Source organism: Corella eumyota, chromosome 5 (assembly GCF_963082875.1).
Source record: "Corella eumyota chromosome 5, kaCorEumy4.1, whole genome shotgun sequence".
In the NCBI taxonomy this organism is placed as follows: domain Eukaryota; kingdom Metazoa; phylum Chordata; class Ascidiacea; order Phlebobranchia; family Corellidae; genus Corella; species Corella eumyota.
The window spans coordinates 8,319,267-8,343,823 of record NC_137494.1 but is presented as its reverse complement, the minus strand read 5'-3'; the positions used below and the strand labels follow the sequence as shown (position 1 = coordinate 8,343,823).

The window sequence follows — 24,557 nt, the reverse complement described above, 5'->3', positions numbered from 1 at the left end:
AATACTTTTATTTATTGGCAATGTACATAATTAAACAAGCAATGCACATAATTAAAAACATCTTAGTTAAGTTACAAGTCATTAAATTAATTAAAATTGTAAAAATTGTTATAATCACTAAAGTAAAACGGTGATTCTAAATTGGTCAAAATGTTAAAAATCAGAGTCTTTAAATAAAACTTTAAAGAAGCCTGTTAAATTAAAACAAACTATATTAAAGTTAAATTTTTACAAAATTTTTGCAAGCAGCTTCAGTCTGCAATGCAATTTACATTTTTCTTGCAAACAAAAATTTAAAATCATATATAAAACCTTGGCAACAAGCATAATTAGTTTTCAATAGACATTAGGAATTTTTTAGGAAAACTAACTTTTAAGTAATTTTGTGATTATTTTGTGCAAGTTTTTTGTACAAAGTTTTTTTGCAAATCGCACAAATAAATGGTTGCTTACTTACAAGAACATAACATCGTCATGTAAATATTAATATTAATAAAAATATTTTAAATTTTGCAATAGCATACACATATACGCACGCACCTTGTAATGCAAGTTTTATATTCTGGTTACTGGTGCTTCTGCAGTAGACAATGTGGTTGGTGCTTTTGTAGTTGGTGTTTCTGTGGTAGTTGTTGTTGCTGCTTCTGTAGTAATTAGCGAAGTTGGTGCTTTTGTTGTTGTTGTTTTTGTAGAAGTTTGTACTTCTGTAGTAACCAGTGTAGTTAATTCCTCTTTAGTTGGTGATTCTATAGTAGTTGATGTAGTAGTTGGTGCTTCTATAATTTCTATTGTTGCTAGCAATTGAAATACTTTAAAAAATTTATAACAAAATTTATTATCAGATAACAAAAAAAAGCAAGATAAATATATAAAAAAAGATAATAAAAAGCCAACCATAAAGTTTAAATAAAAATGCATCATGATCAAATTACTATTATAATTTTTACAAAAGTATATTTATTTTTTAATATTTGTGGTATTTTATTGGTTTACTATTTTCATTTTATACTGTTTTTTTGTAGAGTTATATTTTGATTACAAAATCTTACTACTCCCTGGGCAACCAATTTCATCAGAGTTGTCAGAACAATCCAGAAGTGTATCACAAACCCATATCAGTGGAATACATCTACCATCCGAAATACATTGGAACGAACAATCTAAATATATGTCTTACTGTAAACAGCTTTATTAAAAATTATATTTCTTATTACTAGATTCTCTTTTTTTTCAACATAAAAATAGTAGGTATAAAAAAATATAATTACAAATAGAAAATTTTTTTAAACAATTGTTTAAACAAATAACATAAATACCGTCTGTAAAATTTGCTTGGGTAGTCGTTTCTACCGAACCAACATTCACAGGAACTGTTATTTCATCTTGCTCATAATCACTAATTGTTGTAGTTGTTGTTGTTGTTGTTGTAGTTGTTGTTGTAGTTGTTGTAGTGGTGGTTGTTTGACCACTACATAAACCTTTTACAAGACTTACATCGTCGATGGCAATGTCAGATCTAAAACCTTGCAAGCCATGTCCTCGAACAGCCTCAAATAGTATCTAAATTTAGATTTTTTTTTGTTTTTTTTTCAAGTAATTAAAATAATAATTTCCAACATTTCCGGGTAAAAAATAACTTACAATGTCATAATGCATGTTCAAATAAAGACAAAATATACATATTTATATTATTTACTAAAATATTAAAAAAATTAGTTTAAACCTCATATTCAACTGGAGTCGATTTTAAATCAACTGAAACTTGTTTCCATTCGTCTTCCCCACTTTCGAGTCTTTCAAGATATTCCCCATTGCTGTCACCAAACTTAATAATGTTAAGTTTACCATCTCCTGCACCATGATTGTGATACCATACTTTTAGACAATAGTCTATTGCACCTAAAATGGTATATTTAAACATACAATGTTTGGTACTTTTAAAAAGATTCTAAAGTCAAAACCCTTAAAAAAATTAAAAAAATAATGATTTTGATACTTACATAAATAATTAATTTTTTTAAAGTTAAAATTAAGGTTCTTAATAATATATTTGTCAGTCATCCATGGAGTACATACTATTTTGAACAACAGGCATCTTAAGTAGTGCGGAATAATAGGCATCTACTCCAGAGGCTTCAATGAAAGCATATCTTCCCACTAAAATTGAATTTAAAGCTATTCATTAAAAAATAATTGGATCACTTGTACTTTTTAAAAAAACTTAAGACTGTACAGTACAATTGAGAAGCCGCAAAGTATAAGAAAAAATTAGGTAGGACCATAATGTACAGGTTATTCAAAATTTTTTTGTTTTAAAGGATTTAAATTTATTTAATTGAAAAACAGTCTGTAAGTGTGGTACCTCCATTTCCAGTGGTGTGGTCAAATAAAGGACCAGTTTGAGTTGTTGGTGTACCAAGTCGATTAAAAGACCAATCAAAACCATCAAAAACCTTTTCCTGGGTCCAACCTGGTCAATATTTTTAAATGTATGCATGTTATAGCTGAATTTGATATGTTATCTACTCTTCTATAAAACATAAAATATTCTTAAACCTCAAGGCTTTTAAAACATATATATTTAAAAAATATCGAACATCATACATTTAAAATTTTTATATTTTTGTATAATCTTATCACAAAAAAAACTTTCGGGTAACTTATTGTTTTAATGTTTTAAATAAAATTAAACCTAAGCCAAACTGATTGTTGACCTGGACACAATGGTAAAGGACCATCAAAGTCACAATTAAAGATCGGTTCCAAATCATTCGGATTTAAAATTGACCAACTTATTGCAAATCCTGTGTAGATACTCGACTCCTCCAAATGAAAAGTAACCCTTGATTTAAAATTTAACTTATTTGCAACCCTATGTTTAAATTTTTTATTGAAGTTACTTTTCAAAAAAAAAAAATTTAAAGTCCAGCAATATATATAAGTTAATACTGCCATATTGGAAAAAAAAACATTACTAACTTTAATTTATTTCCTATCGTTGCTTCGTTTGGAATTAAACTGTTTCCACAAAAAGTTTCCGTTTTATCTGCACCCCTATTCACTAAAAGGTAGTCTCTACAAATATTTTCACTGTCTTTTGGGGCTAGTTCCACGAAAATTGATTGATACTGATAAAAATCATAAAACAGAATTTTTATTTGATTCAAAAACATACATTTACAAATAAAAATAAAATAATATTAAAGAATTTATAAGGTTTACCATGACTATATATCCTTTGGGAGCTATGACTTTATAATAACAAGTGGTATTTTTTGGATAGACAATGACAGGAAACCCTGGACTGGCAAAAACACCTCCGGTTTGTCCTTCATAATAGCCACCACAAATAGCCCCAACAACATCTATTTCATAAATAAATAATTTTGGAATTAATATATACTTGTTTATAAAATAGTATTTATCACAGCAATTTAATGCTGGCACTTAAATCATATCCAAAACTTTAATCCATGGTCTTAGTCAAACTTGTTCAAATTTGATTGGCTGAAATAAACCACAGCCATAGGCTTATCTATTGATACAACAACAAGTACAACATTCTTAAAAATAGAATTCTCTTACATGCGGTTTGTGGTTACTAGATAAAAATGATTAGCAAATTTTGTTGCTAAACATTCAAAAACCAAATTACTATTTTGATACATATAAAAATATTGTAATTTATAAAATATAAACCCGAAGAAGGTTGTGCATTTCCTGATGAGATATTAACAACCAAAAGTAATAAGGTTACAACATGTGGCCAATTCATCTTTATCTGAACAGTTTTTAAGTTTAATTAATTTATAATTATTCAATGTAGATAAAATAGCATGACAATATAACGTGCCTTACAGAAAATAAAGTTTAAGTTATATTTCGCCTATGTTTGTTAACATTAAAATGTTGACAGTCTAAAAAAATTTATATATATTGTCACAATTTTAAGGTTAACAAAAAACTAAAATAAAAAATGTTTTGCAAAATGCTCAATTTACAACACATACTGCAATAAAAATATGTGTAGCCAAAAGTTTATTTTTAGATATTTTTCTGTGTTTTTTTCTTGTTATGACTTTTAAAAATCAGCTATTTGATCTTAATTAAACCCTAGCCTTCGGCAAGTTATGTTAGCATTGCAAATTTCCCAGCATAGAAAACATGCAAATTGTTTTCTGGTGAGGGTAAATCTGCCCTTGGTTTATTTTTTGGGGTCTTAAGGTTAAAATGTTTGTTTCACAAATTAAAAAAAACTTAATAATATCGTAAACACTATTTTGCAAAGTCAGAGCTAGTCGCTAATAACTCTTAATTGTTAGATTTTACTATTATGATAACATCACATTAGCACTGTTTTGTTTAAAAAAATCAGTTTGCCTTTTCCCTTGCAAAAAGGCAAAAAAATATTTTGCATACTACTAAAACTGTCTAATGCTTTTATCCTTAACTGACATTTTTTTAGTTTTTTTATTGTTTTGTAATCCTAATAACAAGCAATTCCTTGTTTTAAAAATTTAATAGTTTTTTTAAATATAAAATTGTTATACTAAACTGATCTTATGTAAGTGCACATAATGTATGTGACGAAAGCAAGTTTCATAATGCCAGAGGGTTTTCCTTTTTTCCGATTACTTTCACAACCTTTTACACATACTTTATATTTTAAAAGTTTACGGAACTTGATTTAATTAATATAAAGAAATACCACTAAAATGTAAATGGCATAGTCAAAGGATGGCGCAACATTCGAAAAAACAACAAACACAATAACATTAAAATGTAATATTTTTACCCAAACACAAAATATTCAAAATATTATGTGTAAAGTACAAGATTACATTCTGATTAAAAAAAAATGAGATAAACAGTTTGTTTCTTCACCCATCTCAACTATTAAAAAAAATAAACTTTGATTAATAAAATATATTTAGAGCTGTGATAAAAAAAATACATATGACCTGAGCTGCGTATATTTTAACCGTTATGTCAGTAAAAACATATTTTTCTGGTTATTAAAAAAATACTTTAAATTAATCATATCTACAGTGTGTAATAAAGGTTTAATAAAACAAACTTTATATTGTGTCAGAATTTTTTTACATAAAATAACACAATCACAAAACATAACTATCACCCTACAAAAAATATAGGCCTACTTCTCCGATTATCACATAAAATTTTTAATTTTTACATGGTATTCTATTTACAAACCAGAATATTATTAAGTAAATATTTAAACAACAAAAATATGTTTAATTTTTTTTTAAATTTTAATTTTTACTCACCTTTATAAATGTTATTATGAATGTTATAGCAAAATTTAGTTGCATAACTATGCAATACAATGAAGTTGTGTCGCACTGTAAGTCATAAATAAACTATATTCAACATTTATGAATAGTATTTAAACTGTGAATATAAAAAAATTCAATTTAAAACAAGTAGGTTTTTTATTTATAATGGTTGTTGGCAGCCTACAATATTGTGCAGTCGTCCAGTAGCCTACTAGATATAACTGACAAAAAGTCAGTTTTTAATTTAGCAACTAATTGTTCAAAAAAACAGATTTATTTATCTTTTAAACGCACGTCTTTAAAATTTATTCAAGTTTAACTCTATCCAATATCAAAAATTTTGTTTAAGTGAAAGCGAATTTATGTTGATCCAGACTCAGTTAATCCAAGGTGGTGAATTCCAATTGACAATTTCCGCTGTTGACTTGACAATAACCACAAAAAATTGCTATCCCTATATGCTTTATTTTAATACAAAGTATATTTGTGACTAGCTGTTACTATGCCTGGAGTAGCGACCATGTTTTATTAACTGTAAATAAATTAAAACCTTTTTGAAAAAAAAACACAACCTGCCCATCGTGCGTATCGCACATTATTAAAGAGCATCTACATTTTCGAGGACCACGTTTAAAAAACTGAAGAAAAATCTATTTTTTAGTCAGTAATGCAGATCAATTGTAGTATATTTCTTATTTCTTTTACGTGTATGACAAAAATGATCATTGCTTAAAATCAGGAGATTTTTATCGTAAGTAATTATTGAATTTAGACGTAAACTTTTTGAACCCTATATTTTATTCCATCGTCATTCAGTAATTTGAAAAACTATTTTTGACAAAAATGTAAATAGCTTGGTTATAAAAAATTGGCTAAAATAAAATCGACAATATAAATATTATCACATAATTTAAACATTAAACCCTACTGCTATACTACCAATTTAGCCTACTTGCTATTTGGGGATGATTTTGATCCCTACTGCTCCAAAGCATTACGCTTTTCATCCTTCTTCTAAAGTAGTAACAGCTATACCTTTAACTTACTAAATATCCAATATTTAATTACAGTATAAAAATTCAAAACAATTTGGGCTATGTTTGTATTTTTAATGTTAAAAAAAAAACACTGAACACAAGATACTTTTTAAGCTAACTTGTCAAATCCACAATTGATGTAGATCAAAGTATGGTGATTTAAAGCCAAGACAGCTTGCCGGAATAAAAAGTGCACATAATTAAATGCATTTTTGCTATTTTACAAATTATAAAATTAATTAATATTGTAAAAATTGTGAAGAGCAATAAAGTAAAATAATGGTTTTCAATAACTTAGTAAATGTTATCTGTACTTTTAATTTAAAATAACATTTAAGAAGTAGCTTATTTACTATTTAAATTAATTGGAACTAACTTGAAATAAGCATTTTAACAAACTTTTTGTAAGCATTATAGCTAACCCGATCTATAATATATCTACATTTTCTATTCAAACAAAGGAAATATTTAAACATGTAAACCTCTTCTACAAGCAATGTTATTTTTAAATTTACATTAGGGATTTTTCTGTTTAGCAATTTTTGAGTAGTTGTCAAATAATTTTTGCCATTCTACCATCAAATAATTTCTAAACAAGTCATACTCTTTTTCCCATTCAACCACATCATTGTGTGTTAGATCATCATCTGTAAAGAAGAATTTTATAACATTCAGTTACTGTTTGTTTAATTTAAGTTAAAGAGCTAGATTTTAATTGAACTAATAGAAATTGTTTATAGTCTTTTGCAAACCACATTTCTAATCATAATTTTTGGTAAAAAAGGGAAATTTGTCTATTGGCTTATGTTATTTACCTGGAGAAGGTGGTGAATCACAAGTTAAAAGCAAACAGTCATTGTGGTCCACAAAAACTTTAGGTTGAACAGAACAAGTAGGTGTAAAAGGTTCAGGACACCTTGTTCGATCAGAGTCATTGTCTTTTAAATTCGGACTAGCAACAGCAATGTAGTTTGAAAGCGAATTAAACCACCGATTTAAAGTTTGATTTCTGTAACAAATACAATAAGGTTATTTTAAACCTTTTTTAAAATTAAATTATGCTATTTGGAATTTAAAAGCTATTGTGATTTTTGTTACTGTTTTTATACCTCCAATCAATATATGACTTTTTCCATTGCTTTGTCTCAGGTGTTTGTTCATATACAGGCTGTGGTTCAGTAGGAAGGGCTTTAATAAAAAAATGGAATATAAAAAACTTAAATCAAATTTTTATATGCTATAAGTAAATCTTGATATTTACATGTAGTGGTAAACTTGGCTGTAATAGGAGCACTTGGGGCACTAGTTGTCATATCTTGATCAATTGGTGTCACAAAAGGAATATATTCTGTTGCTAAAACATTAAAAAGTAAATTTGTTTAACCAATAACTAAGTTCTAAAATATATGTTAAGTTTATAAATTAATTATAAAAAAGGATTTGTATATTTCATACATGGTTGCAAGTCAAAAAAGCATTTGTAGGTGTATGGAAAAGTTGCCACAACTTTTTCAAAGTTATCTGAAACTCCGATGTCTGAAGATATATCAGGTTGATCCAGATTAACCATATATGCAGTAACACTCTAAACACATAGAAATTCATGGATTAACTATTGTAATAAGAAACACAAACAAAAAAATATTAAAATTTACATGGTAGCATGGTAGCCTACTAGTAATTGGAAAATTAGTTAACTCACAGAATTTGGTCTAATTTTAAGACAAACAGTTTCTGGACTAATTTCCAAGACAGTTAAACCTTGCATCGCGGTCGCTTCTAAAAAAACAAATAAAACAAAATATGATAATCAAATACATGTTCAGTTCTTAAACATAAATCCTTTTAATAAAATCTACCATCAGTTGTGGTATCTGGACCTGACATTTGGGGTGCCGTTGTTAAATCGGTTTCTGCTGTGGTAGTATCGAATAAAAATGTTTGTGTAGGTTCAAATTTGATTGCTTGAGTAGTCTCAATAGGCTTGGTGGTTATTTCATCTTCATATTTAACAGTATACTCTGGCATAATTGATGCAGTGGTAGTAACTTCTTCAGCTTTTAAAGTTTTAAAAACAGTTGATCGTTGTGATAATGTTCCATCGTCAATAGAAGGTGTAACTACAGCATTGTACTCGGTATCTGGAATAATAAAATAAGAAAATTTAAAAAAATGTAATTGTGAAACAGTTTTAAATTATGTTTGGTAATTTTATGCAATTAAAATAAGTTACAATACTATTTGAATAATGCTGTTATAGCAAAGTATACCTGGTAATAGGTTGTTAAAGCACACCGTGTATAGAGAGCTTTGTTCATGTTTTGGTTCATTTTTAGTCATTTCAAAACTTGGAGTAAACACTGGATTTACAGTTACAGTATACCCATAATAGTTTTCCTTAGCAAGCCACCAAATACAAACACCGGTGTCATTTACATTACTTGAACCTATTTCCAAAATATTATAAATATCAAAAGAAGTTGTTGGGTCAGTAGCAGTCACTGGCATTGTTGTTGTCAAAGGTGGTGTAGTTGTTTTAACCACAGTAATGGTTATTTGTTCCATCGAAGTAGCGGTTACATCTACTTGGTCATTACTCTGTGTTGCTCCTATTAGAACACCAGTGGTTTCTGAAATCATACAGTTTTCTTTAATTTTACGAAAGTACAAATGCTTTAATTTTACAAAAGTACAATTGTAACCTTTATTATTAAAATAATATCAACCCTTTTATATAAAACTTATACACATAGAATTTTCAATTAGTAAGGTACAATTTAAAATTAAACAACATTTTAGTTTATTGGAATTTTTTTATTTTTGTTTACCCTCTTGCTGCACAACATTAGTGGAAGTAAATTCACTGGTGGCTTCCTGTGTGGTAGAAGGTACTGAACTGCTTTCCTAAATTACATAGGTTTAAAAATCTGATGTTTAATATTAAAACAGTGGTTAAATTAACAAAACAACATTTATTAAAAACTTACCAAAAAACCAGAACCAGAAGATATATCAATGGGGTCGCTCGTAGGACATTCTTCTTTCGCAATACATCTTTAAAAAAGATTTTATTGATAAATTAACACAATATAAACAAAAACATTTTAAACTAAGACATAAACACAACACTTACTTTCCATCATGTAAAACACTATTGTTAATCGGGCAAATACACCTTTGTACCAATCTTCTGTTACATCTTGGTACGAGGTCAGAACAAGTACTGTCACAAGATGAAGCAAACTTGGAAAATATTTGACCCGGTATCTCACATTCTACAAACAAATTAAAATTTTACTAAAACCAAATAATTTGCTGTTGCAAAAATTTTTAATAAATCTTTTAAAATGTAATTTTATTATTTTTTTGCATAAATATAATGATAGTATCAAAAAAAAACATTTTTTTTTAGTTTTTTTTACCTAAAATTTTGTATGTTAACCAAAAACCGCCATAACTGTCCACTGGGGATGTTTCTGCAATATCTAATGAGATTTTGACATCATCGACAAAGTTGATTTTATTTTCTTCAGAAAAAGAACTTCCACAAATAGTGTTATCATTGTTAAATTGCAGTCGGTCTGATTCACAAAATCCTCTGGAGTTAGGTGGTGGCAAGCTAAAATATTAAATGAGTAGGTATACAATCTGTGTTTTAACTGGTTACCAGCAGCGTGGTGTAGTGGTAAGAACACTTGCTACACAACTATGAGGTTGTGGGTTATATCCCCACTGATCTCGTGCTGTAGCGCCCTTGAGTAAGGCGCTATAAACGGTATGAACTCCTGCTGATCCAGAACTTAATCAGCAGCATAATTATTGAGCAATTATAATCTATATAATATTCCAAACTGCTAAAGGCAACTCGAGACTGGGTCGGGGTAACAGATGTTACACTATGTTTAGGTTGCGCATTCGACTTTTCCACATCGAGGATAAAAATATATATAAAAAAAAATGTCAATTTTAAATTAAATTTTTTTTAAATTGAGGAATTCAAATTACAAATTACTATATCCAAGTAAAACCATAAAGTTAATCTTGTGACTTACTAGATATCCTTGACAGCAACCTCTACATATTGATTTGGATTCGATCGAATAATATTGTAAACACAACTTTGTCGAGGATAGGCACTGGGGTAATTTGTTGACTGAATATTACCAGTCAAGTTGGTAAAAGAACCGCCACAAGCTTTTTGTAAACCAGCAGTATCTTAACATTGTGAATTAATACCAAATTAAATTCAAACTTAATACAATATTTTAAAATGGTTTTTGGGTAGTTTAACTCCTAGATGGGTTATGTTATGTAACAAAAAAGTTATGAGGCCATTTTGTCAAATATAAAAAATTACCTGAGCACAAGGGATCAACTGATTTGTCTTTCAATGTTCCATCAATAAACTTTCCAGTCTCGGGGTTAACACACCAACAAAAATTGGTAGTGCTTCCACATTGCTTTGGTTCAAATAAACCATTTGCTTGACACTTAGGTAGATCTGGTCCATCTTGCAATAGCGGATTCTCGTCAAGTAATTTTAGGCTTTTGTAATATTCGGTTTGGCACTGTGTCATATCTAAATAAATATCTCTGTGTAAGAAGGGAGAAATACAACTTGAAGATTAGTTTTCTTAATATTAACATAAACAAAAATAATATGATAGTGCTTTAATAAAAATTATACACTTTTCAAGCAATATTTGTTTAGTTAAAGGATAAAGTGAATATTATTATATTAATATCTTTTGAAACCGTATTTTTCTTTTTCGTACCAGAACAATTTAAATCAAATCCTTTATCTGGCAAAGTTTCTGTTGTTGGAATAACTTCACCACTTGTTTCCAATACACACCAACATACATTTACAAAGTCATTACATTGTTTGGATCTATATAACCCATCATCTGTACAATATGGATATATAGGCCCATCTAATAACTCTGGGTTTTCATATGAATGAACAGCCAGTTTAAGATATTCCGTTTGGCATGATGTAAGATCTAAACAATAACAAATTAGAAGCGGTTTAATGCCTGACTACATTTTAATGCATAACTGATTTTAGTTTGAAATAAATTAAAAATTTAAGTCAAGTTTCATAGAAAAATATTAATAAAAATTAAAGTAGTAAATGTTGATATTTTTCAGGAAAAAAGCACAACCAGATGCATTAGCAAAATACAAAAAAATAATACCTGAACAATTAAATGGTGTTTCAAGGTTTTCTGTGGTGGTGCCAGGTAATGGTTCTCCATTCTGTGGTACAACACATTCACATTTACCAAAGGGGGTACATTGCTGTGGTTGAAACATGCCATTATCCTGGCAAGTGGGAAGGTCAAGTTTTGCTGACCCAGAAGTTTGTAATGTATCATAGTATTTCTGCTGACATGGTGTCATTGCTAAATTTTGTCAATCATAAAAAAATTTAACATTATACATAATTGTCTGATGTAAAGTTACTTTATAATATTGAGTTTAATATAGAGAATTCACTAATAAATAAAAAGTTATATCCAACAACCTGCGCAATCTAAAAGATTGCCTTCCCCGTGCTTTGTTTCAGTGGAGGCAATAACTTGACCAGTAGATTCATCAACGCAATAGCAAACTCCAGAAAACCCATTACATTGCTTGCTTTCAAACAAACCGTCATCAGAACATGATGGAAAACTAGGTCCATCCAAAATGCCAGGATTTTCATAAAAGAATAAAGAAGTTTTTACAAACTCCTGTTGACATTCTTTTAAATCTAAAAAAGAAGATAATGTTATAGTTCAACAAAGGTAAAAATTAAAAAGGTTTACAGCACTTTCACAATTTTTATTTTAAAAATCTACTTACTTTGACAATCAGGAGGTGGTTGCAAATTAATAGCAATTATAGGAGATGTGGTTGTTCCAGGAATACGATCACCGGTTTCAGAAACAACACACCAACAAGAGCCAGTAAAACTGTTACATTGCATTGGCTGAAATGTTCCATCAGGATTGCATTTTGGTAACTCAGGCCCATCTTGAATACCAGGATTTGTCTTTAAAAACTGAAGTATGCCGTCTTCACTAATTTTGCATGCCCCTAAAGATTACAATATTAATAATTTCAACATTAGCATAAAGTGTTTTTAATTTTGCATAACTAGCACTGATATTTCCGATACATACCAGGTGCAGTTGTTGGTCCTTCTGTAGTTGTTGTCGTAGTTGGTGCTTCTGTAGTTGTTGTAGTTGTAGTTGGTGCTTCTGTAGTTGTTGTCGTAGTTGGTGCTTCTGTAGTTGTTGTTGTTGGTGCTTCCGTAGTTGTTGTAGTTGGTGCTTCTGTAGTTGTTGTTGTTGGTGCTTTCGTAGTTGTTGTAGTTGGTGCTTCTGTAGTAGTAATTGTTGTTGTTGGTGCTTCCGTAGTTGTTGTAGTTAGTGCTTCTGTAGTAGTAATTGTTGTTGTTGGTGCTTCCGTAGTTGTTGTAGTTGGTGCTTCTGTAGTTGTTGTTGTTGGTGCTTCCGTAGTTGTAGTAGTTGGTGCTTCTGTAGTTGTTATTGTTGGTGCTTCCGTAGTTGTTGTAGTTGGTGCTTCTGTAGTTGTTGTTGTTGTTGGTACCTCTGTAGTTGTTGCTTCTGTAGTTGTTGTTGTTGGTGCTTCCGTAGTTGGTGCTTCTGTAGTAGTAATTGTTGTTGTTAGTGCCTCTGTAGTTGTTGTAGTTGGTGCTTCTGTAGTTGTTGGTGTTGATAGAGTTTTAAATGTTTTTGTAGAGGTTGCTTCAGTTTCTGATTGTCTTACACTTAATATTTGAACCGTATAGTTGGTATCTACAAAAAAACAATATTGTAAATACACTTAATACAAATGGTTAGTTTTAGCATAAAAATTGTGAATAAAACTCGTAACAAATGTTTTTGCAGTAACCAAATGAAAAAATTATCAAAAAATAAAATTTTAAACACAAACAGTTTGTTTGCATTAAATTTTTTTTACCAATGAAAAATATTGTTTAGCACTCAGTATAAAATACCTGGAGATAATGATTCTACATATATTGCGTAAGTTGCTTTTCTTTCTGGGGTAATTGGTTCATCCTGAGCACTATCTGGTCTGCTGGTTTCATAAATAATAAGTCGATAGGAATCAGCAGTTGGAGCATCACTGAATGTCACAGATGCATAAGTTGTAGAAATGTTTGTAACTAAAAATCTATCTGGAGCTTCTAATGGCATAGAAGATGGTGGACACGAATCATAAGTAATACATCTAAATTTAAAAAATTTATATGTTAATACATTCTTTTAAAAACAATAAAAATTGTAAAAACATACACAAAATTAAGGTTTTAACATATTAAATTCTAAAAAAACTTGTATATGTTTTAGTTGATTTGCAAAGAAAAAATTAACTTACCTCCCTTCATGAAAAATTGGGAAATCAACTGGGCAGGAACATCTTGGGGTACAACTTAAAGAACAACCAGGATCAGAAGGACCATTCGAACATAAATGATTACAAGGACTAGCACATCTATTAAATACAAGATTGCTGGGACAAGAGGGCGCTGTAAAATATTTGCATTTTTAAAATTTGGTTCACTTGGTGTATATATTTTCATAACTTTTTTATATATTAAGTGGATACAACTATTTATTATAAAATAAGTGAAAGACAGATTATATAACAACACAGTTTAAATAACAAAAAAAGCAATTAGTAAAAACTTTAGAATCTTTATTCCAAATATTCAATAATTAATTTTATTTGACTAATATAGTATTTAAAATTAAAAAAATTTACTTGTTGTTGTTGCTTTTTGTGTGGTTGTTTCTTCCGTTGTTGTAGGATTTAAATCTAAAAGAAAGTAATAAAAATTTAATTTGCCAAAAATAAAAAAGTAATAAAAACTGTACCAGAAATTTATAACCAGAAAATGAAACATCCAAATAATAAAAAAAATAAACAAAAAATCGTAAGAAAATTTAATTAAGTAAAACGTTTAAAAAGAAATCAGCCATTTTGAACATTAAACCAATAAATTTGAATTAAGAAAATTTTTTCTTACACACTGTAACCATTTTTTTTTTCATTTTTATAACATAATTTTGTGTTATTGCATAAAAGTTAAGTTGTTAGGTTGTGTTTATCTAACTGAAACAAATTGACTTAAATTAATAATTTAATTAGTAAAATCACCTTTAACTGGACAACCGATTTCATCAGAGTTATCATCACAATCCTGGTAGTCATCACAAACCCAAGATTGTGGAATACACTTACCATCAGAAACACATTGAAAGGCGCAATCTAAATACACATCTAATTGTTAAATTATCTTGATAAAAATTGCATTATTTATTACTAGATAAGGTATTTAAAAATAAATAGATCAAAATATTAGTTACAAATTGTTTTCTGACATAAATGAATTAACAACATTTAAAACAAATATTTTAAATACCATCAGCAAAGTTTGTTTGTGTAGTTATTACTACCAAACCATCATTAAAGGAAGTTGTTGTTTCATCTACTTCGTAATCAGGAACTGCTGTTGTTGTAGAATCAACTGTAGTTTGATCAACAACAAAAGTGTCTGCTGATGTAGTAGTTATCAGTGTTTCTGTAGTAGTTGTTGCTTCCATAGTTGTTGGCAATGATAAAGTTTTAAATGTTTTTAATGGAGATGCTTTAGTTTCTGCTCGTCTTACACTTAATACTTGAACAGTATAATTGGTATCTTTAAAAGAATAATAACACAATTAAAGATATCAACTAATAAAGGTTTATCGAAAATTATGTAAATAAAATTTTATTTAAATAGTTTTTTGTTATTGCTTAACTTTCCCCCTTGAAAAATGTAATACCATTAACAAAGTTTACCAGAAAGTACAATTTTAAACACAATCAGTTTGCTTGTATTATAATATCATTACTAATAAAAAAAACTATGTTTTATTTTTTTTTATTTTTTTGTATATATCTTTATCCTCGATGTGGGAAAGTCGAATGCTCGACTTAAACATAGAGTAACATCAGTTACTTTGACCCAGTCTTGAGTTGCCTGTGGCAGTTTGGGATAATATAGAGATTATAATTGCCTGATAATTATACTGCTGATTAAGTGCTGGCTCAGCAGGAGTTTATACCGTTTATAGCGCATAACTCAAGGGCGCTACAGCATGAGATCAGTGGGGATTAAACCCACGACCTCATGTGTGGGGTAGGAAGTGTTGTTACCACTACACCACGCTGCCTGTTGTTATTTTAAATTAGTAAATAAAAAAATATTACCTGGAGATAATAATTCCAAATCTACTGTGTAAATGGCTTTTCTTTCCGAAGTAAGTGGAGAATCTTGCGCACCATCTGGCCTGCTTGTTTCATAAATAATAAGTCGATAGGAATCAGCGGTCAGAACATCACTGAATGTCACAGCCGCTTTCGTTGCAAAAATCTTTGTAATCGATAAACTAGCAGGAGCTTCTAACGGCACTGAAGATGGGGGGCATGAATCATAAGCTATACAACTAAATTTTAAAAAGTTGTATTACAATAATTAAATAAAAGATTAAGTTTAAATTGTGGAAAAAATAAAGCTTTGCTTGTTTTATAGAATTTAAATTTAAACTAATTAAATCCTAAAAATAATAAAAATTGTTTTTTCTTTTATTAATTTTATTTAATTTGCAAAAAAAATTTAACTCACCTTCCTTCATGAAAAATTGGGAAATCATCCGAGCAGGAACATCTTGGGGTACAAATTAAAGAACAACCAGGACCAGAAGGACCATTAGAACATAAATGATTACAAGGACTACCACATCTATTAAATACAAGATTGCTGGGACAAGAAGGTGCTGAAATAAAAGATATATGCATTTTAAATTTGGTCTACTTGGTGTAAATATATTTATAAACACTATTAGTGTGTTTTAAAAAATAATGATTGCTTTAAATAACTATTTTAAAACTACATTTTTAATCATATAGTATACACTAGTATAAACTGGAAACAACCCAGATCTAAACCGTAGGAACTAAATTGATATGGTGCGCCAGTATAATAGATAACATACTAGAAAGAAAATAGTTTAAATTATAAAAAAAGACCATTAGTAAAACTAAATGTGTTAACAAAAAATTTATTTTACCATATAGAATAAATTTGTTTTATTTAAATATACATTTGATAAATAAAATAATTTACTTGTTGTTGTTGCTACTTGTGTGGTGGTTTCCTGTGTTGTTGTAGGATTTGAACCTAATGACAAAAGTAATTGTTTATATTTGATAAAAATATAAATTCAGATAACATGTATGCAAATGTTAAATGAATATAAAACAAAACATAAAACAATCATCAGCAAATTTTTATTTTTTACTATTACAATATAATCCAAAAAGTTATGTTTTTTACATATTGTAACAATTAAGCTATTTTCAGATTTTTTATTGTTGCATAGACTAATTTTAAGTATAATAAAAAATTTAATAAAAAAATATAAGTATATATAAGAAAAATTCAAATATTGAACTTACCTTTTTCTGGGCAACCAATTTCATCAGAGTTATCCTCACAATCCTCAACCCCATCACAAATCCATAATTGTGGAATACACCTACCATTAGATAAACATTGAAAGACACAATCTAAATATAAAAACATTAAGTATTACTGCTACAACAGTTTGAAATTTATGAAACCTACTTTTAAATAAAATTTATGAAACCTACTTTTAAACTATTTTTTTTTATTTCTGAAATTGTAGTTAACAACACAATTAAAATATATTATATGATAATTACCTGCTGTAAAATTTCCTTGTGTAGTCAATTCTAGCAAACCATTATTGTAAGAAGTTGTGGTTTCATCTACTTCATAATCAGGAACTGTAGTTGTTGTTGAACGAACTGTAATTTGACCAACTACAAATGTGTCCGTTGCTAAAAAAAAGCGTTAAATGGTTAATTTCTTTATCTCTAACCTAACTGAAAATAAAGAAAATTAATTAAATAAAAACCATAATCTATTGCCTAGGTACAATAAAACATCTATTTTTTTAACACTTTAACATTCTGGCATGTTTTAGCTTGTTTAATTTTTATACCTTCAGTTGTGCTGTTGATATTATCATATTCAAAGAATTCAGTTGTAGTTTGTGGGATTGTAGATTTTTCAGCTTAAATATATAAAAATATTAGGTCTATAATTTAACATATTTAAAATAATAACAACTAGTTCAAACTAATATTTTTTTAGTTTAACTGGAGTTTTTAATTTTGTTCAATTAAAATAAATAATAATTACTTTTTTTATTAAACAAAAATTATTATTGTTGGGCGTAAATAATGTAGCATGCACATATATGTAAACTTAATATTCGAATAGGACATTTTAGGCAATATTTAATTTACTTGTGGCAGAAAGGGGAAGTGTTGAAAATTCTACGACTTGAGATGAAATTTCTTCGTCATTTCTAACACTATAAATTTGAGTCTTGTACTTTGTGTCTAAAAAATAAAAAATCTTTTTTAATTCTAATTTGCATTACAACCACATCTTTTCTAAAAAAATATTTAAAAAAGTTAAAACATATTTTAAATAACAATAAAATTGGTATTATTTAATTTTATTAGCTTTACCGTGTTGTAAACCAGTAAAGTTCGATGAAAACAGAATGTTTGCAGCATCCCCTGCATCAATATTAGGAAACATTTGTAATGAAGAGGGGTCATCTTCAGGATAAATTTCAATGCGATAACGCGTTGCAGTAGCAACAGACTCAAAGTTAAGGATAGCGCTTGTTGGCGTAATATCATCAACATAAAAATTTGAAACTGGTTCTAATGGAAGAGCAGATTTTGGACAATCTTTAAATTCAATGCACCTGATGTAAATATAAATTGTTTTAGGATAGAAATGACAAATTGAACCAAAGTAGTGCCTAACTTAACTTTAAAATTGACCAATATTAAATTTTTTAAAGGTACAAACATTTCCTAATACCTAACCCTTAAAATTCAGAATCTATAGAAATATTAAGGCATATCTTACCTTCCTTCGTGCAAAATAGGCAAATTTGAGGGACATGCACACTTCGATTTACACTGCAAACTACAAATTGGACTAATTTCTCCATCACTACACAGATGGTCACAAGGGGCACAAGTAAAATAAACAAGGTTTGTTGGGCACAATGGTTTTTCTGTGGTGGTGGTGGTGGTTGTTGTTTGTTCCAAAGTAGTTTGTACAGGAGCGGCAATTGTGGCTTTTGATTATTTAATTAAAATTAAACATTAAAATAACTAATCAAAATAGTTTTATAATCACACATGTTGTTTCATTAAAATTGTGTCCAAGTTAAAATTGTGCATCAAAAAAGAGAAGAATTTTTAAATACTAACACAGTTAATATTTTTTTAAATAAAGCTGTGTTTAATTAACTATTAAAAGTTTTAGTTTAATATTGCGTGATGTAGTGGTAAGAACACTTGCTACACCACATGAGGTTGTGGGTTCAAGCTGTAACACCCTTGGGTAAGGCGCAATAAGTGGTATGAACTCCTGCTGGGCCAGCACTTAATTAGGAGCATAATTATCGGGCAATTATAATTTATAACATCCCGAACTGCCATAGGTAACTAAAGACTCAGTCTGGGTAACAGTTGTTTTTACTCTATGTTAAGGTCGCGCACTCGACCTTCCCACATCAAGGATAAAAATATATATATTGTGTAATCTTGATACAGAAATATGTTTTCAAATAAACCTATTTTATTACAAAAGCCCCAAATTCTGGTAAACTGTGCAAGTTCATTGTTGACCCTGTGTCAAAATTTAATAACAAAAATATTTAAATACCTTCACAGTCAGCTTCATCCGACCCGTCTGAACAGTCAACAATACCATCACAGACATAGGAACGAAGAACACATTCATCTGGTTGTGAGGTGCATCGAAAGTCGTCATCACCACATCCAAGTGCTTTTATCAACAAAAAATGTTACAAAAATTAAATAAAAAAATGCATATTATAAAACAATAGTTACAGAAAAAAATTAAAAGTTAACATGTTTAAACATACATGTTGGTTCAAAATCTACAAAAGAATCAGTGGTTTGTTCATCACTGAATACTGGGGTTGTTGTTGGTATACTAGTTGTTGTTGGACCACTACATAATCCCTTTTCTAGAGTTACGTCATCAATGGCAATGTCAGATCTAAAGCCTGTAGAACCACCTCCTCTAACAGCCTCGAATCCAATCTAAATTTTTAAAAAATGATGACAAATTGTATTCTTACATTTCTGAGTAACAAAATAAAATCCAACTTTACAATATAGATGTTTAAACATATGTCTGTAAATTGTTTGCTAAAATGTTAAAAAATTAGGTAAATATTACCTCATATGCGAATAGGGATGATTTTAAATCAACTGAAACTTGTTTCCATTCATCTTCCCCACTTTCAAGTCTTTCAAGATATTCCCCATTGCTGTCAGCATAAACCTTAATAATGTTAAGTACGCCATTTCCTGTGCCATAATTGTGATACCATACTTTTAGACAATAGTCCTCCTCACCTAAAAAATTTATATAAAAGTTCTAATTTAAAAAATCTAAGTATGTGCATCCAATTTAAAAACAAAAAATTATATCAAATTTAGGCAAAATTATGTAAGGCTTTTTAATTTATGCATTAAAAGTAATAATTTAAAAGGAACTTAAATAATTGATTTACTTTTTCCTTAGGCATATATGTGTTATATATATATATATATATATATAAATATACATACTATTTTGAACAACTGGAGACATTAACAGTGCAGTACTAAATGCATCTACTCCAGAGGCTTCAATAAAAGCATATCTTCCAACTAAAAAGCAAGTTAAACTTAATTAAAATAAACGCCTTCACAACCATTTTTTAAGGTTTTAAACTAAAAAATTTTTTTTTTGAATGTGGTACCTTCATTTCCAGTGGTGTGATCAAATGAAGGACCAGTTCCTGATGATGGTGTATTTAAACGGCCAAACGACCAATCGAAACCATCTAAATCCTTTTCCTGGGTCCAACCTATTAAAAAAGCAAAATATATATAATTAAATACCTAAATATAAAAAGGCAAAACCATCAAAAAATAAAAAAGAAATGTATTATAAAGCACATTTTATAACTTTTCATGTTTATTTGCATACCTAAGCTATTTATGAAAAAATTTAGGCTATCGTTAAGTTTAGCCTGTTTTCTGTAATAAATTAAAGCTTAATATTTTACCTGGGCACAATGGTAAAGGACCATCAAAATCACAATTGAATGTTGAAGTTAATTCTTCTGGATTTAAAATAGACCAACTGATGACAAATCCTCTGTAAATTCTTGATTCATCCGAATGAAACGTTACCCTATATTCAAAACACGACATAGAAATCTCGTAGTTTTTAATTTTATATTTACTTTTATTACGGCTATTTTTATTAGATATAGGTTCAAAATCAAATAAACGACTTGCTGTTTAAAAGTATTCAAATTTAAAAAAAATGCCAGTAAATAAACTTTTAAAGCAGTACAAACTTTAACGTATTTCCTATAGTCGCTTCGTTCGGAATTAAACTGTTTCCACAAAACGTTTCGGTTTCAGCTGCACCCCGGTCAACGGATAGATAATCACTACAAATAGATTGGTTGTATATTGGTTCTAGGTCCATGAAAGTAGATCGATACTGTAAGATAAAGTATATTGCAAATTGTTTAAAACTAAATGTAGTGTATAAAAAGAAACGTTGCATAAAATGCTTCAAGCAACTAACAAGATTGCATCAAGAACAACAAAACCTTTATTAATTTTAAATAGAACTTTTACCGCAACTAGATATCCTTCGGGAGCAATTACTTCATAATTGCATGTGATGTTTATTGAGTAGTCAGAGTCAGGATATCCCGGACTGGCAAAAACACCTCCATTTTGTCCTTCATAAACACCACCACAAGTACCCTTTACGTCGCCTGCATTATACAAATATGTAAGCATTATACATTATGATCAACAAACTTAAATTAATTTTAACGTGCTTTTATTTGTCAGTTACAGTAATTAAAATAGCCGCATTTGATTAATTTGGCTAAAGCTTGAAAATGCAAACGTCGTTGCATCTTTAAATTGGTTTGACAAATCATTGTGGTTATTTTTAAATTTAATTTTTTTTCTACATAACATTTAAAATGTTTGAAAAGTTTGTGAGGTTTATTTTAATGTTTAGAAACAAGTTAAGAGTAAAGAAATATTTGCAACGAAAATATAAATCATCAAAAATATAACTGATAACCTTTAAAATATATTAGAGGCTTAAAAAAATAAATTAAACAATTTAAATAATATTTTTTTCTCATTTTTTACTTTGATTAAAAGCAAATATTTTTCGGTATATATATTTTTAATATGTGTAGTTGGTAACCAATAATCAAGCTTCTTATATTTAAAAATTTCAAACATGTTTTCCAACATCTCCTAATTAAAGAAAATATTTGATTGTTAACTAAAGCAATTTACTTATATTAAAGTAATTTAAAGTTTATATCGTCACAAACTCTAATCATGGTCTTAGTCAAGTCTTGTTCAAATATGATTGGCTTAGACGAAACCGTAGACAACGACTTTCCCTAATTATACAACAACTATGTCATGTTTAAACACAGAATATTTTGTACACGTAATTTATGGTGTACCCGCAAAAAGTTCGTGACATAAATTAAAATCAATATCGAATGTTGTTTTATAATATACCAACAAACAATAAAAACCGAATGGTATTTGATAAATTATATATAAATTGTGTTCAAACCCAATTGTATATCACAGTAATGTTATTAAATTCCTAATACAGAAATAAAGATTGTAATTTATTAATTACTACACATTATTATGGTAATACTTACTCGGAGAAGGTTGTGCGTTTCCTGATGAAATATATAAAACCAAAAATAATAGGGTTACAATACTTGGCCAATCCATCCTTCCTTATCTGTACAACAATCAAGATTTCATTTATTTATTATTGATTGTAGTAAAATTAGCATGATAAACTAACGCGCCGTAGGTGTTTAACAGTATTGATAAAATTAAAAATGAGGAATACATGTATGCTTATATTTATTAACATAAGGCGTTGTTGGTTTAAAAAGGATTAATATTTTTCACAGGACACTTATTTAAAATATTACGATTGTTCTTATTTAAACGACAAGTTTTTATAAACTCAAAACTGTTATCTAATCTTTCTTAAAGTTTAGACAATAAAATAAAATTACAATACAGCATCAAAATGAATTTTAAAATTATGTTTTGTTATTTATGTATTGGAGAAAATGTTTTTTCAAGATCAACCGCCAACAACAAAATTGGAATTTTGTTAATAATTATGTTAACGGAAAACTTTTTATTTGTTTTTATGGGGGGTGGAGTTTAAAATAAAGAACATAATAAACTACAGAATACCCACAAATTAGCTACGGAAATACATTTTATACGTCAATTATTTACGTCAGTGGGAGAGTAGCGACTAACAATGACTAAGATTCTTTTTTAGAACATTTTAAAAACAATTTGATGAATTATTCCTCGTTTTATATTAAATTACAAAAGCGTTTGTAATACTATTCTTTATAATTAAATTATTTTTCCGTTTAGAACTTTAAATTTAAAAAGTGGTTTAAAATAGTTAACCTGTGATAACTTTAATAAGTAAAGAATAATATTTTATTTTCATTTTTTTAATATTTCTATTTTTTTAAATGTAATATAGCAACTACATTTGTTAAGTTATTAATTGAAATAAACAATATCTTTAAAGGCCGAAATTTTTGATTTAAGCTAAAATACAAATAAGAGCATAAGCCAGAATTTATTTTTAGCATATTTTTTGCGGTTTTAGTTATGTTATGATATGTGAATCAGTGGCTATTTGATACTTGCTCGAACTCTAGCCTGTGGCAAATCGATTTAGCATTACAAAATTTCTCAACGTGAGTAGATCACGTGGCTTTGGGTGTGCCTGAGATCGGCGAGCGTTTTATTGCTTGTGCTTCGGGTTTTAATTACGTGTTAAAACACCACGTTTAAACGTACAAACAAATAAATTATATAACAAATTATCATTTTGCAAAAAGTCATAAAATTAGGAAAAATTTGTTTTTTAACAAACAAAAAATAGTTTTTATTCAAAAGCACATTGTAAAAGCATTGTGAAAAAAAAATATTTATGTTTATATTAACATAATATTTTAAAAAAGTATTGTCATTTTAATAATGCGATAGTTCGTTAGAGTCCACGTATTCAAAATCCAACCTAACCACTTAAACTGAATGAGCTAATTGCTAGTTCTTACCAAACATTAAGTATGTCTTACCTTTTAAAGGATGTAACTCAATAGTGGGCCACGAATGCTTTAATTATACTTCCAATAATGTATTGTAGATAATTGAATATAACATAAACATTTAAAGAAGACAACAAATGTTACAATTTCAGTTCATTTGTGCCTACACAAAACAAAAAACTACCCTAACAAATAAACAAAATAGTTATGCAACAGATAAATTTCTATTATTGAACATAATTCAAAAAAATTGCAAATACATTTAGCATAGCCTACAAAACCTTCAACATATTTTTTTTTTACTTTTTAACACAAAAATAAAAAGTTTACGTTTGCAGAATCAGTTTTACAAAATCGCAAAAATGTTATTTATTTCAACTTTTTTTTATATTTACTTTTTCATAAACTATCAAATACCTACTGATTCTACCCTAGCTACGGCTAAAGTGTATACATACTGGTTGAAAGGCCGCAATATCGTTGTTGGTTGAACTAATTTCTTATTTATGCCCCCGGGCTTGTTTGATAGATGCGATGAACGTATCGCAATTAGAGACATTTCAAACTTCTATGGCATATCATGCGCAGGTTGAGAACAATGTTAAAATATGTTTTGCTAATGTTAATCCCCATTTAAAATTCAACATTTTATAAACCCGTGAAAAGTAGGCTAATTTATTGCAAAAAAAAGCTTCAGGTGAAAAACTAATTGAAAAATATCCGAGGTAAAGTTGTCGGTTGTTGATCTGATTAAAACAAATCGAGACGGTATAAATCCAATGACGTTTAATCCACCGTACTTCGAATTCGAAAGATAATCATCTTAAAATGTATTAACATTTTTAATTAAACATGTATTGGTT

General features: G+C 28.5%; 2 protein-coding genes across 2 annotated transcripts; both read right to left on the bottom strand.

The window, feature by feature from the left end:
• Window positions 1–88: 88 nt before the first annotated feature.
• Window positions 89–3,913, bottom strand: LOC145752038 (enteropeptidase-like). The gene is made up of 10 exons (XM_082568226.1): window positions 3,700–3,913; window positions 3,223–3,365; window positions 2,980–3,128; window positions 2,715–2,842; window positions 2,363–2,470; window positions 2,077–2,157; window positions 1,724–1,899; window positions 1,317–1,560; window positions 1,050–1,160; window positions 89–809 (listed from the first exon to the last, which is right to left on the bottom strand). Exons 1-10 carry the CDS (start codon window positions 3,773–3,775, stop codon window positions 556–558), a joined length of 1,470 nt encoding a protein of 489 aa, XP_082424352.1. The 5' UTR covers window positions 3,776–3,913; the 3' UTR covers window positions 89–555.
• A 2,522-nt stretch (window positions 3,914–6,435) lies between these two features.
• On the bottom strand, window positions 6,436–23,871 carry LOC145752037 (uncharacterized). Its single transcript, XM_082568225.1, has 43 exons — window positions 23,725–23,871; window positions 22,255–22,340; window positions 21,182–21,324; window positions 20,893–21,041; window positions 20,596–20,723; window positions 20,287–20,394; window positions 20,114–20,194; window positions 19,719–19,897; window positions 19,399–19,579; window positions 19,176–19,298; window positions 18,369–18,582; window positions 17,957–18,201; window positions 17,729–17,824; window positions 17,422–17,493; window positions 17,120–17,257; window positions 16,853–16,963; window positions 16,521–16,574; window positions 16,020–16,170; window positions 15,605–15,840; window positions 14,775–15,050; window positions 14,510–14,620; window positions 14,114–14,167; window positions 13,727–13,877; window positions 13,344–13,579; window positions 12,502–13,140; window positions 12,182–12,415; window positions 11,862–12,089; window positions 11,533–11,739; window positions 11,110–11,337; window positions 10,692–10,913; window positions 10,387–10,549; window positions 9,757–9,953; window positions 9,468–9,609; window positions 9,322–9,388; window positions 9,163–9,238; window positions 8,605–8,964; window positions 8,194–8,475; window positions 8,037–8,113; window positions 7,790–7,919; window positions 7,596–7,688; window positions 7,444–7,522; window positions 7,150–7,343; window positions 6,436–6,981 (listed from the first exon to the last, which is right to left on the bottom strand). Exons 2-43 carry the CDS (start codon window positions 22,328–22,330, stop codon window positions 6,851–6,853), a joined length of 7,062 nt encoding a protein of 2,353 aa, XP_082424351.1. The 5' UTR covers window positions 22,331–22,340; window positions 23,725–23,871; the 3' UTR covers window positions 6,436–6,850.
• Between the last annotated feature and the right edge of the window lie 686 nt (window positions 23,872–24,557).

Bases quoted from the DNA above. Each gene is read 5' to 3' on its own strand.
- LOC145752037 (XM_082568225.1), bottom strand. From the start codon at position 22,330: ATGGATTGGCCAAGTATTGTAACCCTATTATTTTTGGTTTTATATATT. The intron at 19,299-19,398 runs GTATGTTTAAAC...TGTTGATAAAAG, and splicing joins TGTAGATTTTGAACCAACAT to CACTTGGATGTGGTGATGAC. The intron at 13,878-14,113 runs GTAAATTTTTTT...AATATTTTACAG, and splicing joins ACAAAAAGCAACAACAACAA to CGCCCTCTTGTCCCAGCAAT.
- LOC145752038 (XM_082568226.1), bottom strand. From the start codon at position 3,775: ATGAATTGGCCACATGTTGTAACCTTATTACTTTTGGTTGTTAATATC. The intron at 3,129-3,222 runs GTAAACCTTATA...GATTTTTATCAG, and splicing joins CCAAAGGATATATAGTCATG to TATCAATCAATTTTCGTGGA. The intron at 2,471-2,714 runs GTCAACAATCAG...AATATTGACCAG, and splicing joins TCCTTTACCATTGTGTCCAG to GTTGGACCCAGGAAAAGGTT.